This window comes from Scyliorhinus torazame, chromosome 21 (assembly GCF_047496885.1).
Source record: "Scyliorhinus torazame isolate Kashiwa2021f chromosome 21, sScyTor2.1, whole genome shotgun sequence".
Classification (NCBI taxonomy): Eukaryota; Metazoa; Chordata; class Chondrichthyes; order Carcharhiniformes; family Scyliorhinidae; genus Scyliorhinus; species Scyliorhinus torazame.
Window position 1 is genome coordinate 116,830,999 of NC_092727.1, and position 15,656 is coordinate 116,846,654.

A 15,656-nucleotide genomic window follows, 5' to 3' on the forward strand; every position below is an offset into this window, starting at 1 on the left:
GGCGCACAATGGGCGGGATCCAGATTTGCATAAAGAATCATAGAATTTACATTGCAGAAGGAGGCCTTTCGGCCCATCGAGTCTGCACTGGCCCTTGGGAAAGAGCACCCCACTTAAGTCCATGCCTCCACCTTATCCCCGTAACCCAGTAACCCCACCCAAACTGTTTGGACACTAAGGGCAATTTATCATGGCCAATCCACCTAACCTGCACATCTTTGGACTGTGGGAGGAAGTGGGAGCACCCGGAGGAAACCCACGCAGACACGGGGAGAACGTGCAGACTCCGCACAGACAGTGACCCAAGTCGGGAATCGAACCTGGGGCCCTGGAGCTGTGAAGCCAGGGTGCCCAGATGGCATTGCCAGGGTGTCAGCCTGGCGGTGCCCTGGTGGTATCTTGCCCATGCCGGGAATCGGGCACCTTATGAGCTGGGTTGCGGTGGGCTTTAGGACCCCCTAATTGGTAAGTTGGGGGGGGGGGGGGGCTCCAGAGACCGAGGTGGTGGGTTCAGAGATCGGGGCGCCATTCGATCTCTTCCTGCACTGGTGAGCTGAAGTCATTAGTGCAGCAAATGAACCTCAGCAAGGCCTCAGCGAGGTATTCCTTGCCGAGGCCCAGAAATGAAGCAGAGTCCCATTTAATAGCAGGATCATTCTCGGCGCTGCCAGCACCTGGCTAAACACGCCCAAAATGGGACTCTCTCTCTTTTCCATTAAATCGCGCCCTAAATCTTTCAAAAACGGACAAACCGTAAGACACCAGCAGGCCAAAGAAACACTTCAGCTTACATGGTATAAAGAGCTGCTGTTATAAAACAGGATTACATCTGACTGACTAGAGATCAATATGGATAAGTATTCTCCAGTGTGGTTGAAGCCTGGTGTTTAAACACTTTACAGGAGGGTAGATTGAACCAGGAAACACCTAGAATGTAATCATAGCAACTGTGCAATGTAATGTACTGACTGTGGAGGGAAATGTTTATGTTTACATTTACAAGCATGTAACCAAATCTACCGGCTGCAGTTTGCATGCTGCTAACGCTGCCAACCTCCCACCATTTTTCGGCCAAAGGACACATTATTGTGTCCAGTTCTGGGCAGCGTTCTTCAGAAAGCGAGTGAAGGTATTGGGGAGCGTGCAGAAAATATTCTTGACAAAGATTCCAGACAAGAGGAACTTCAGTTATGTGGGTAGATTGGGGAAGTTGGGGCTGTTCTCCTTGGTGGAGAGAAGGTTAAGGGGAGATGTGACAGAAGGCTTCAAAATCATGAGGGGCCCGGACAGCGTAGATAGGGAGAGGCCGTTCCCATTGGTGGAAGGGTCGAGAGCCAGAGGACACTGAATTTGGATGATTGGTGGAAGAACAAGGGGTGACGTGAGGAGAGACACTTTTACAGAGAAAATGGTTGAGATATTCTTTTGCAGGGCAGCACGGTGGCGCAGTGGGTTAGCACTGCGATCTCACGGCGCTGAGGTCCCAGGTTCGATCCCGGCTCTGGGTCACTGTCCGTGTGGAGTTTGCACATTCTCCCCGTGTCTGCGTGGGTTTCGCCCCCACAACCCAAAGATGTGCAGGGTAGGTGGATTGGTCACGCTAAATTGCCCCTTAATTGGAAAAAAAAATCTAAATTTATTTTTTTTAAAGATTTTTTTTGCACGGCTTGAGGTACGACAGAGAGCAGATACAATCAGGAATTTCGAAAAAGAATTGGATAATTATCTAAAGAAGAGAATTTGGAGGGTTATGGGGAAATTGCAGGGGGGAGGGGGAGATGACCTGAGTTGAGTTGCTGTTACAGAGAGCCAGTACAGAGACGATATGCCAATTAGCCTCCTTCTGTGCTGTAACCATTCTACGATCCTATTCTACAGCAAATACAATTAGCGTACCTCGTGCAACGTCAGATTCTTTCCATCTTTTCGTTTCGAGTCAAACCTCCCGTATATGGCACTGAATTTCCGGATCTCCTCATCCCGTTGTGGCTCCTGATCAGTCATCTCGAAGATGTGCCCCAGTGTTTTGGCCATTTTCTTGTTACTGATGAAGACACACTCTAACTCCTTGGGCTCCATCCTGGGCACTGTCTGGATGAGGCGCTCAGCGCAAGCCCCAATGATCTGCACCACGTCCGAGGTCAGGGGCAGGGAGGGGCCATCCTTGGGCGGCGAGTGAGGCTCCTCCTTGGTCATCGTCATCACGTTGGAGATGCTGGGCAAGGGGTGCCCGCCAGATACTGTTTCCGTCTGCGATGAGGTCTCCATCAGCCGGGATGAGGTGTGGTTGTTGGCAATATCTTGCCCGGCGGCCAGGCTCTGTGCCAGCCGTGCCTGCTGCTCATGGGCAGAGGCGATGGAGTTGGGGCTGGCCGCCGCAGTGTTCAGTTCTGAGATTTTGGCAATGGGAATGCTGCTCGCCGGGAGTTTGGTGAGGGGTTGGTTGAAGGCGGTGGGGTTGGTGGTCCATTCTTGCAAGGCCTTCTGAAGGCGTCGGACGTGGAGCGGCTTACTGGACATGCCCACTAGGGCCATGATTTCCAGAAATTCTTCCTCTGCAGCGTCACAGAGCTGCTGGACATCATCCCCTCCCTGCTGGATGAAAGCATCGTAATACACCAGAAGATTTGCTCGCTGCAGGACCCGATAGAGCTGGAGCTCCCCCAGGGTGGAGGGCTGCGAGGTTGTCATGGCCCCCTTCCTCTATGTCGAAACCAGAAAGGAGTCCCTGAGAAAAGAAAGGAACACATTTTCAGATCCTCAGCAAACTTGGCGGGTAACAAAAACATTGTGGCGCGATCTTCCGACCACGCTGCGCCAGGAAAGCATCTCGTTGTGGCGCAGCATGGCCGGTGTGAGCCGGGAGATCTCACGCCCGGAATCTACCCGTCTCTCAACGCCTCCCAATCTTGTGAGACGTTGCAAGGAGAATCCCACCCACAATGGGTGGGATCACGTTTTGGCAAATCTGCCTAATAGAGCGAGGCAGTAAGCCTTACTCTCATGTGCAGATTTCCAAGGTACCTGAGGCTTCGGGATTCCAATCCCTTAACCTCGGAGACCTCGGGCGAGCGCCGTTTGGTGCTGGTCTCCACAAACGGGGACCAGACGGAACGGCACTCGTTGGGGTCTCCAAGGGGATGAGGCCCCCAGATGCATGCCCTTTGGGTAGGGTGGTACTGCCAAGGAGCCCAGGTTGGCACTGCCAAGGTGCCAAGCTGTCATTTTATGCACACTTGTGATTGGGCCAGGGTTGCCCACAGTGGGTGTTAGAGGGTGGGGGAGCCCTCCCATGTTGCGTTCAGGCTGAGGGAGGTCAGGGATTGTTTTTGTGGGCATTGGGAGATCTCTCGCTACAACGGGGAGTACTGGTGAACAGAGCTCCCCGTTGTAAAAAATGGGGCTATGTGCGGCCTCGGCCAGGCGTTCCCTGTTCAGGCTCCATATTCAACGTGAGTCGTGTTGAATAGCCATGTGTTTCTCGGCATGCGAGTGCGGGAAAACATGCGGTTAAACGTGCTCATTCGGGGACTTTCTTCCCTTTTGGGAGAATCACGCCCATTAATCATTCATTTCTAGAGCCTAGGGTTCAAGGCCAAGCCAGGCTTGCGATAGTTTCTCTTCATTGTCCTTTGGCCTCATATTTATTGGGAGCCAAATCAAAAATCACTTTGAACTCTCTCACCTACTGCAACAATTGTATTTATATAGCGCCGTTAACATCCTGAAGTGTCCCAAGGTTCCTCACAGTTGCCTTATAGAACAAAAACCATACACTGAGTGGCTTAAGGGATAGGCAATAAATTCTGGCCTAGCCAATATCGTCCATGTCCCATAAAGGAATATAAGGAGATATTAATGCAGATGACCAAAAGCTGTTCAAAGAGGTAGCTTTACAGAAGTGTTTTAAAGGAAGAAAGAGAGTTGGAAAGCGAAAGAGGTATAGATGGGGAATTCCAGAGCTTGGGGACCAGGCTGGGCGGGCCCAGAAGGCAGGGCCGCCAATAGTGGAGGAATTGACTGTGGGAGCTTGCTGTGCACAAACTGGCTGCACAGCCTGCCTACATTACAATGGTAAATATATCTTTACAAGTAGTGCAAACTGTTTTGAGATGTCGTGGGGTTCTGAATGACGCCATATAGGTGACATCTTCCTTTGTTTCGAACAGCAAGCGCCAATGGAGTGACCACTGCAGACCAACTAGCCAGAACCAATGCTGGAGGAACATTACATCCATTACTATCCCCAACATTCCTTGGTCACCCATTCAAACACACAGTTATCTTGGTCTCCACTTAGGTTTACTGGCATTATTCGCTCCCCAGAGTGCGGTGGATGCAGGGACAGTGAGTAAATTTAAGGAGGAGTTAGACAGATCTTTAATTGGTAATGGGTTGAAGGGTTATGGAGAACGGGCAGAACGGTGGAGTTGAGGCCAGGATGGGATCAGCCATGATCACACTGAGGGTGTTAGGCTCGGGAGGCTAAATTGCCGACTCCTGCTCCTAGGTCATGTGTTCCAGGGAGGAAATGCTCTGGCTGATTTCGCAATCCAGCTCTTGGTCTGTAACATTATCGGTAACAGATGAGGAACATATCAACCATGCTAGAATGTCGGAGCAGACTCGATGGGCCGAATGGCCTAATTCTGCTCCTATATCTTATGAAATTATGTGATCCTGTTGTCTCCCTGAAAGTTCTGCTGTGCCTAGTCTCCACTTTCTGTGCAAAGCAGTTCAATCAAACCTTGTCATTTAAGCTCATGACAGGATTTACAGACTGCGTTAAAGTGAGAGAGCCCTGGTGAAACAGACACTCTGAAATTCTCAGCATTTTCTTTGTTACTGCAGACGACAAGAAGCAAAGTTTAAAATGACAACTACCACACTCCTTTAAGAGGTTTTCAGCTGCAATAAAAATAATGTACTTGTGTCGTGTTTTTCACCTCAACATACTTTACACCCAATTTCAGATTACTGTCACTGCTGCAATATTGGAAACACAGCAGCCAATTTACACACAGCAAACTCCCACAAACAGCCATGTGATACCAGGAACATAGGAACAGGGGTAGGCCATTCAGCCCGTCAAGCCTGCTCCGCCATTCAATATGATCATAGCTGGGCGGACAATTCACTGTCCGTTGCCCAATATCCCCTTGCGATGACCATGTCATCTGGTCTGTTTCGGATACTGATTGAGGGAAAAACAGTGAATCCCGCCCCCGCCAGTTGCCGAATTCTCCGGCACCGGAGATTCGGCGGGGGCGGGAATCGCGCCGCGCCGGTTGGCGGGCCCCCCACCCCCCCCGGCGATTCTCCGGCCCGGATGGGCCAAAGTCCCGCTGCTGGAATGCCTGTCCCGCCGACGTGGATTAAACCACCTACCTTACCGGCGGGACAAGGTGGCGCGGGCGGGGTCCTGGGGGGGGCGCGGAGCGATCTGGCCCCGGGGGATGCCCCCATGGTGGCCTGGCCCGCGATCGGGGCCCACCGATCCGCGGGCGGGCCTGTGTCGTGGGGGCACTCTTTTCCTTCCACCTTCGCCATGGTCTCCATCATGGCGGAGGCGGAAGAGACCCCCCTCCACTGCGCATGCGCGGGGATGCCGTGAGCGGTCGCTGACGCTCCTGAGCATGCGCCGCCCGGCAATGTCATTTCCGCGCCAGCTGTCAGGGCACCAAAGGCCTTTCCCGCCAGCTGGCGGGGCGGAATTCAGTCCGGCGCGGGCCTAGCCCCTCAAGGTTAGGGCTCGGCCGCTCAAGTTGCGGAGGATTCCGCACCTTTGGGGCGGCGCAATGCCGGACTGATTTGCGCCGTTTTGGCGCCGGCCGGCGGACATCGCGCCGATTACGGAGAATTTTGCCCCAGGTTTTTTTTTCACATATAAATTTAGAGTACCCAATTATTCTTTTCCAATTAAGGAGCAATTTAGCGTGGCCAATCCATCTACCCTGCACATCTTTGGTTTGTGGGGGTGAGACACACGCAAACAGAGGGAGAGTATGCAAAGTCCACACGGACAGTAACCCGGGGCCGGGATCGAACCCGGGTCCTCAGCGCCATGAGGCAGCAGTGCTAACTGCTGCGCCACCGTGCCGCCTCTCACCAGCTTTTTAAAGAGTGACAGATACAATATCTTCTTGGCTAGAAATGTACCTTTGTGCCACATTTACGTACTTTCCCAGCTAGAGAACAAAGACATGAAAGATGTGCAGGTTAGGTGGCACGGTAGATAGCACTGCTCCCTACGGCACTGAGGACACGGGTTCGATCCCAGCCCCAGGTCACTGTCTGTGTGGAGTTTGCGCATTCTCTCCGTGTCTGCGTGGGTTTCACCTGCCACAGCCCAAAGATGTGCAGGTTAGGTGGACTGGCCACGCTAAATTGCCCCTTAGTTTCCAAAAGGACAGGTGGGGTTACTGGATTACGGGGCTAGTGTAGGGGAATGGGCCTAAGTCGGATGCTCTTTCGGAGGATCGGTGCAGATTCGATGGGCCCAATGGCCTCCTTCTGCCCTGCAGGGATTCTCTGGATGAAGGAATGTCTGGGAGCATCTGTGGAGAGAGATACACAGCGAACATTCTGAGTTCATATGTCCCGTCTTCAGTTCTGTAGAAGGGTCACGTGGATTGGAAAAGCTGACTCTGTTTCTCTCGCCACAGATGCTGCCAGACCTTCTCAGCTTATCCGGCATTTTCTGTTTTATTTCAGATTTCCACCCCCCCAGTATTTTGCTTCTACACAAAGGAATGTGCTGGTCAGCAGTGCTGTGCAGTCTCAAACTCTGCTGTTATGACCAAATTGGTTCAGAACTTGCCAAAAGTTAGTAAGCATAGGCAAAGAGCAAACATTTTCTTTCCATTAAAAATGCAAACAGCAAACCATAAGTTCTAATTATAGCCCAGATTGTGTTCTTAGAAAAAGGAGAAAGTCATTTAAGGGGGAATTAAAAAGCAGGGTTTGCTGCGATACAGCATCTCGCATGCTCTCGGACTGTCCCAACGCACAGTTCGCAGCTAATGAGTTACTTTTGAAGTGCTTTTGAACTGTTGTTTTTTTAGGTCAGTGCAGTTACTCCCTTTAACACCTCGTACTGGCAACTTGACTGAGGCCGGAAACTTCTGTACAGGCACAGCATAGCCACAAAGCCTAGACCAATCCCCCTGAGGTACCAATGCATAAGCACACCGGTGATCACCTAAAAGTCTTATTTCCCCCGTGGATTCAAACACATTTGCATGTTTCTCTTAGCTGCCGGTAACACTCATGCCTCGGAGTCCCTCTTGAGTCGGAGGGCAGACGGTTCAAGCCCCAACAACAACTTGTATCTATACAGGACCATCAATGCAATAAAATGTCCCAAAGCCTTTCACAGGAGAATTTTATCACAAAGCACGATTACCAAGCCCCATACGGAGATATGGGGCAGGATTCTACGGCCATTCCCGCCGGCGGGGTCCTCTAGTCCCGCCAACGGTGACCCCGTGCCCTGGGTTTCTGAGCCGCGGAGGGTACGAACAACAGGCAACACCATTGTCAGCGGTGGGCCAAAGGTGGGCTTCGTCGCTGGAAAACAGGTCGTGGGGGAGGGGGAGGGTGTGGCCACCCATTAAGTCACGTGATCAAAAACTTGGTCAAAGAGGTAGGTTTTAAGGAGTGCCTTAAAGGAGAGAGAGGTACAGTAGAAAGGTAAAGAGGCAGAAGGGAAGGAATCCCTGAGCTTGCAGCCTAGGCAGCTGAAGGCACGGCCGCCAGGAGTACACCGATTTTCAGGGGGCGGAGAATTGAAAAACCAGCGGCGCTCCAGATTTCAGCGGCAAAACGGATTCTCTGCCCTGTCGCCAAACGCGATTTCGGCGCCGGGGGAGAATCCAGCCCCTGGTATCTGGAATGTGAGTGCTGACATTGGGAACATTTTGTCCAATGGGAACAATTTGGCTACAGTGAAAAATAACCAATTTCTAGTCAATTTATGCCAGCGTTGTCGGATGGTCTTTAATTGATCACCCGAAATTGATTCCACAACCTATCACCAGCAGTGTCCAACAAACACCTGGATTTTGCCTTAATGTTACATAACTCTCAGCGCAGATGTGACCAAAACGATATGCCGCACTGTCTTGGTGACATAGTACCATTTATAAAATTTACATAGAAGCTACAGCATAAGGACAGACCCAAGTAGTGCTGCTGTTTACATGCCACACGAGTTTCTTCCTAGCCGAACTCATTTCGCCCTCTTACCATGTCCTTCTGTTCCTTTCTCCTTTATGGACCTATCCAGCTTCTCTTTATATGTGGAACATCACAAGGAATGAAACAACGTTATGGTCATTTGCCCTAATATCTCCTTATCTGCGTTAGTGGCAAATTTTGTTTCGTAACACTCAGGTGAAAGGCCTCTGTGAGGCCGCTATAGAAATGTAAGCTTTTACTGGATTTTACAATAAAAAATGAAAAAGTCCAAGGGCGATTTCAAAATCTCAGTTCACATTTAGGGATCGAAGAGATTTTGAAATGACGAAGGCACAAGATGGGACGCAGCTAATGTTCTGCGCACCATTTGGCTCTATAGCACCTCTGCCTTAACTCATCCACTGCTGCAACCTGTGTGTGAACGTTGCGGTGGGTTGGAGGGGGGGTCCCAAAATCCACGTTCATATGTTTTGGTCCTGTCCAAAGCTGGAGGATTACTGGAGGGAGATTTTTAAGGTAATCTCCAAAGTGGTGCACATGCCATATTCAGGGTGACAGACCAGCCGGGGTTGGAAACGGGCGCAGAGGCAGATGTTGTAGCGTTCGCCTCGTTGATCGCCCAAAGGCGGATCCTGTTTAGGTTGAGATCAACCTCTCCACCCTGTGCCCTGGCGCGGCGGGAGGACCTGCTGGAATTCTTGATGCTTGAGAAGGTCAAATTTGAACTGAGGGGAAGGATACAATTCATAGGCATTATTCATTATGCACTTTCGAGAATTGGATGACATCGAACATTAGGGGGGAATGGGGGCTGGGGGGTGGGGGGGGGGGGAGACTTTATGTGTTAATGGTGACAATGGATGATTCCTTTTTGTCATTTGTTTATGTTAACATGCGGGCTAATGTCTGGGGTTTGGTGGGAGAATGGGAACATTGTTATTGATATGAGGATTGACATTACATTCGTTACTGATTATTGTTTATTTTGGGTGTAAATTTAGGAGAAAATGTGAAAAACGAGGAGAATAAAAATATTTTTTTAAAAAGACACGTTAACTATTCATCTCACCAATTCCGCCAACAGTCATCTCCAGCTATGCTCTAATGTGAGAGGGGCACTTCGACTCGTAATTTAAATTGCTCGCATAGCTCACAAAAACTGACTGATGCAAGTGGTCTTGCAGCAGTAACTGCAAGTACTAGAGAGCGTTTGTTTGGCGCTGTGCTAATATGGCAGCACAAGTGGTCAGCACTGTTTTTTCAAAGCCCCAGGGACCCGGGTTTGAGTCCCAGCTTGGGTCACTGTTTGTGCGGAGTCTGCATGTTCTCTCCACGCAGACACGGGAGAATATGCAAACTCCACACAATGACGCGGGGCCGGGATCGAACCCAGGACCTCGGCGACGTGAGACAGCAGTGCTAACCACCGCGCCGCCCCACCTTGGAGGGATTTTAAAGCAAGAATGAGAATTTTGAAATCAAGATGCTGCGTTACCAGGAGCCAATGTAAGTTAGCAAACACAAGGACGATTGGTGAACAGAATTCAGGGGTGCAAGTTAAGACTTGGGCAGCAGCAACCTCCCTTTCTTCTCGGAGAATGAAGGCATCACTGCTGTCCAACTCCACGCTCACACTTCCTACAACCTCCTTCGTCAAATCGGCAATGGAAATCGTTTTTAATTAAATGTTACTTTTTGTCAAAAGTACAGTCGGCGCACAAAGGTGCTGTTGGCCTTGAGCTGCCAGAACTGAGTGGGAGAGACCAGTTATAGTGCCCTTACTCCTAGTCCAGGGCAAGTTACACCAGAATGATCAATCAGTAATGCAGCAACAGATTTGCAAAACCTAACAACTATTCCAAAATGAGTTGCACGGCACAACGTAACCTCATTACTGGGCAGAAATCATAATTAAGCATGCTAGCCTTCTCGAAGGTTATACAACACGTCATAAAGCGCTCTGCTGTGAAACTAGAGGTGTTTGCATTTGTTCGGGCCATTGTTTCCTGCAGGGATTCTACTTTTTAAAAAAACCCTGCTACAACTTCATCTCTCTTTTCTTTACAACGAGTTTAATTTCACACCCACTTTTCCTTTCCTTAGATCTGACGTTTCGCTGAAATTTTGTTTTATTTTAAACTGGTGGAAATTATTTAGTTACATTAGGTTCCTGCATAAGGTTCGGAAGCGAAGCAGTAAAAGCACCTGTGGCAATCCACGTTGAAGCCTTTTCTGACAGGCCTCTCTGCCTCTTGGCTTTTAGCACCCACTCCCAGCACAATCAAGGCCTTGGCTCTGTTCCCACACAACACAGTAACTTCACTAGCTTACATTGGCTGTAAACATTAGCCTTTAGATTATTAGAAATACAGTACGAGCATTCAAAATGGATGGGCAGGTCTATCAGGCCTTTCTGACACCACTAACATTATGACTAATAACATAATTTTGTTTTAACTTCCACGTGTCTCCTCCCCCCTCCCCCCCCCCACCCAACACACAGACACACACACACAACTTCCTCTCACTCTGCTATGAAATCTCTTTGGTTGAGAGGCGAAGAAAATGCAGGGAAGAATTCTCTAGAAAATTTCTCTCTGACCTCCTTAGATGATCAAAATCTGCCCCGGAAATCCGCATGGACCAACTAATTAGGAACCTGTATATTGACCACAAATTTACAAGTCATTTATCACCGAAAGCGCAAGCTGTTTCAAAAACAGTGATTCTGAGTCATGGTGAACAGAGTTTCCGACCTGGAGGAAAATGTTAGAAGTTAGATTGAAGAGCTCCCAGGGCGGCACAGTGGGTTAGCACTGCTGCCTCACAACGCTGAGGTCCCAGGTTCGATCCTGGTCCCGGGTCACTGTCCGTGTGGAGTTTGCACATTCTCCCCGTGTCTGCGTGGGTTTCACCCCCACAACCCAAAAGATGTACAGGGTAGGTGGATCGGCCACGCTAAATTGCCCCTTAATTGGGGAAAAAAAGATTTAAGAGCTCTCTTAAACCTAAGCAATCCCCCCCCCCCCCTTCACCCTACAATGTATTTTATTCATCTAATTGGGCACATTACAAAACAGTTCAAATCTGACATTACATGAAGTACATGAAGTTATTTTTTTTCAATACACTACAGGAGGTGCTCGCTACACTTACAGCTCCAGGTTATTTTTGCAATATATGTTTACATTTCATGTCAAATATTTTCTGATGTGTACAGCCCGAGGGAATTTTACACAATTTCCAACACCCGCGGTGTGACTTGGTGGAAGGGCCTGGGAATGTAATTTTTCCCCTTTCTATCCACTATATAGATTTTTAAAATATAAATTTAGGGTACCCAATTATTATTTTTTCCAATTAAAGGGCAATTTAGCGTGGCCAATCCACCTAACTGGCACATCTTTGGGTTGTGGGGGTTGAAACCCACGCAGACACGGGGAGAATGTGCAAACACAACACGGACAGTGACCCAGGGCCGGGATTAGAACCCGGGTCCTCAGCGCCCTAGTCTCAGTGCTAAGCACTATATAGTTGAGGCACAGAGACAAAGATTTAACCTTCCACCTGATCAGGTCAGGGTGGGCTCAACTGCAATTCCTGTCCTGGTTAAATTCCCCACTAACATTTACCCTCAATGTGGAGATGCCGGCGTTGGACTGGGGTGAGCACAGTAAGAAGTCTGACAACACCAGGTTAAAGTCCAACAGGTTTCTTTCAAATCATTAGCTTTCGGAGCACTGCTCCTTCACTTGAGGAAGGAGCACTGCTCCAAAAGCTAGTGATTTGAAACAAACCTGTTGGACTTTAACCTGGTGTTGCAAGACTTCTTACTGGATTTACTCTCAAGACTGACAGATCAATAATGGTCGCTTGAATGAGGTACACGAAAGGGAAGAAATTGAAAAAAGAGTGAGATTTATATTCAAAAGGTGAACGGAATTGCAAATATTTTGAAATACACGGAGCTGATTTTTTTTTAAAACAGGGAGATTCTTGATAGGTTTTTCAATCAAGATGAGCGTGGATTCAACCCCATGGCTCTGATAGTAAAATTCATTTGGAGATACCCAGGTTAGTATGGGCCAGGGTGAAGTCATTTCATTGTAATTAGGAGGAATATATTAAGCTGTTAAGTGCGGTTCCACTGGCCCTGGCTTCTCTCCCCATGACACTTCTTCATATGCAAACCTTGACAATGACTTTGAGCAGGGCAACTGGACTTCAGCAACACCTCACTATCCAGCCAGCCAAGCACTGGTCCTGTCCTTTCATGATGCTAGGGGCATCGGGTAGTGGCCAGGAATGACTCATTACCTGGCTCCCTAACCCAACGCCACTAAGATCAATTGTGGCACCTCTGTTATTGCCCCAGCAAGTAATGTTTATGCCACACAAGAGCCAAGCAATGACCATGTCCATCAAGAAAGAATCTAACCATTCCTCTTTGACGCCCATCAGCGTTACCATTGCTGAAACCCATCATCAACATGGGTTTGACCAGACACATAACTAGACCAGCTATATAAATACTGTGGTCAAAAGAGCAGGTCAAAAGCTGGATATTCTACAGTGAGTAACACGTCTCCTGACTTTCCAAAGCCAGTCTGCCATCTACAAGGTCCAAGTCAGGATTGTGATGGGATACGGCCCACACTTGCCTCGATAAATGCAGCTCCAACAAAACTCAAGAAACTCAAAAGCATCCAGGACAAAGTAGCCGCTTGATCAATAGCGACAATGTGAAAGAAGCAGGCAAAGGATTCGATGGGCGTGGATGTTTTGCCACTCGACTACTGATCAAATAGGATAGATAAATGGATACAGAAAATATCACAACATATAAATGTCACACAATATTCCATGCTCTGCAATTGACACTTCATACCCTCTGAACCAGCCGCTCAATTGTAAACTGTTTCAAGAGGGTCCACCACCATCATTTCAATCAACTAGTGATCTGGCAGCTTTGCCAGTGTTGGCCACATCCAACGAGTGAAGGAAAACAATGATGCTGTCGGCGACATTGTTTTGCTAAATCACCATTTCCCAATATCTATCACGTACACAATGAAAAAGCTCACATTTCCCAATGTGAGGAAATTAGAATCCACTCATTTTAACACACATCATCGCCCACAAACCAGGATTACTTGTTTAAAAAAAAGAGATTTGCATTTATATAGTGCCTTTCACCATCACTGGGCATCTCGAAACGTTTAACAGCCAATGAAACACATTTGAGTTGGAGCTAGTGTCCTAATGTAAGAAATGCAACGGCCAACTGACGCACAGCAATCTCCCAAAAGCAGCAATGCGATAAGCTTTCATAGAATTTACAGTGCAGAAGGAGGCCATTCGGCACATCGAGTCTGCACCGGCTCTTGGAAAGAGCACCCTACCGGGGCCCACACCTCCACCCTATCCCCATAACCCCTTAACCCAGTAACCACACCCAACACTAAGCGCAATTTTGGACACTAAGGACAATTTAACATGGCCAATCCACCTAACCTGCACATCTTTGGACTGTGGGAGGAAACCGGAGCACCCGGAGGAAACCCACGCACACACGGGGAGGACGTGCAGACTCCGCACAGACAGTGACCCAAGCCAGGAATCGAACCTGGGACCCTGGAGCTGTGAAGCAATTGTGCTATCCACTATGCTACCGTGCTGCCCATAAGGATAAGGATCAGATAATCTGTCATTGGCCAGGACTCCACTACCATTCTACAAAACCGTTCTATGGGATCCTTTATGTCCACCCCAGAATTGCAAATGGGGGACTCGGTTTATAATAATAATCTTTATTGTCACAAGTAGGCTTACATTGCAATGACATTACTGTGAAAAGCCCCTAGTTGTGATATTCCGGAGCCTGTTAGGGTACAGTGAGGGAGAATTCAGAATGTCCAAATTACCTAGCAGCACGTCTTTCGGGACTAGTGGGAGGAAACCGGGGCAGCCGGAGGAAACCCAGGCAGACACTGGGAGTACGTGCAGACTCCGCACAGACAGTGACCCAAGCCAGGAATCGAACCTGGGACCCTGGCGCTGTGAAACCAGTGCTAACCACTGTGTCGCCGTGCTGCCCTTAAATGTCCCCTCCATAAAACGGCGCCTCCAACGGTACGTCGCTCCCTCTGCACTGCACTGGAGGTAACAGCGAGGAGTGGGGTTGGTTACACACTTGAGGGAAGGTACCTCGCTCCCGTCTCCCTCCCCACCCCACAATGTGGCTGCTGGCAAATCAGTGCCGAGGAACAAAATCGAGAGAGGGGTGGGGTGGGGGGACATTTAGCCAGTGGAGGCCACATCAACTTCAGGTGGGGCCCACCAAATTAGATGGAGTGGAAGAGGAGACGTTGCTGCTTTAAATTGTGAGCACGCATGCCTCTCCTAGGGAGAGAAGAAAGAGAGAGGGAGAGGGAGAGAAAGAAAGAGAAATGGGTGGCAGGATCTGGGATCAGACCTCTCTCTCTCCCTCCCTCCCTCACCCCCCCCCCCCCCCCCCCCCCAAAACCACACATTCTCCTCAGGGAATTAGTGCGCACGGTTTGGAGATTCTCTGCCTTTTGTTTTTTGTCGCCTCACACACAAAAAAAAGTCAAGTGGGGTTAAAGCTGGTGCTGGCTGCTTACCTGGATCAGAGGCGGCGGACGGGCGGCCGGACGGACGGGGAGCCGTGTTCACTCTGTTGGCTTCAGAGTGAGGGTGGGGAGAGAGAGAGAAGCCAGGCGGTGTGACCGAGCCTGGAGCAGGCAGCCTGGGGGTGGGGGTGGGGGAAGTGTGGGTGGGTGTGATTGGGGGGGGTGGTGCTGATTTGCAGTAAGGGTTCCAGACCCAACAAATCACCCGCCTAAAAAAAAATCAAATCTAATTCGACTGCCTCCCCACCCCTCAGGAAAAAATAAAATGACCCCCCCCCCTCCCCACACACACACACACACACACACAACAGAGGCCGCGAGCAATGGCGACAGTGCAGAGTGAATGTCTGCAAAGCGCTTCCCCACCCTGGTGCTGGCTCCCTCTGAGGGTGGGGAACTGGGTCACACTGCAGGCGTTTAAGGTGGTCCACGCAAAAAAAAAAATTAAAAGAAATTGGAAAAAATTCAAAGCGCAACCCCCCCCCCCCTCACACACACACACACACACAGACACACATAAAGGAGCAGAGATATTGGTGCAAGTATCTCTTCCCCTCCCCTTGGTTACATTTGTTGCAATTTCACTCAGCTGGGTGAAAATGCAACATTTCACACACCTTGCAATCCTCAAAACCTGAGGGTTTGGGGGGAGACCTGACAAGTTGTTTGGGGGGGGGGATACTTGACAAGTCGTTTGTGTGCTCACACGTTGTGTTGTGTTGGGGTGGATGGAGTGTGAAGAGAGAGGGAATTGGAGATTTTACCCTTTGGCTGGCATCAACCGGGCAGATTTCCATCGCCACC

The 15,656-nt window shown here is 49.5% G+C and overlaps 1 protein-coding gene across 4 annotated transcripts in view; it reads right to left on the minus strand.

The window, feature by feature from the left end:
* Window positions 1-15,146, minus strand: part of LOC140398559 (NGFI-A-binding protein 1-like) — a 60,644-nt gene extending 45,498 nt beyond the window's left edge. Inside the window, exons 1-2 of one of the 4 annotated variants that reach the window (XM_072487350.1) lie at window positions 14,844-15,146; window positions 1,897-2,728 (exon numbers count right to left, since the gene is read on the minus strand). In XM_072487350.1, coding sequence (XP_072343451.1) covers window positions 1,897-2,691 — 795 coding nt within the window. In that variant the 5' untranslated portion in view covers window positions 2,692-2,728; window positions 14,844-15,146. The remainder of the gene's footprint in view (window positions 1-1,896; window positions 2,729-14,843) is intronic. The other 3 variants (XM_072487352.1, XM_072487351.1, XM_072487353.1) reach the window with 3 other exon arrangements.
* Window positions 15,147-15,656: the final 510 nt, after the last annotated feature.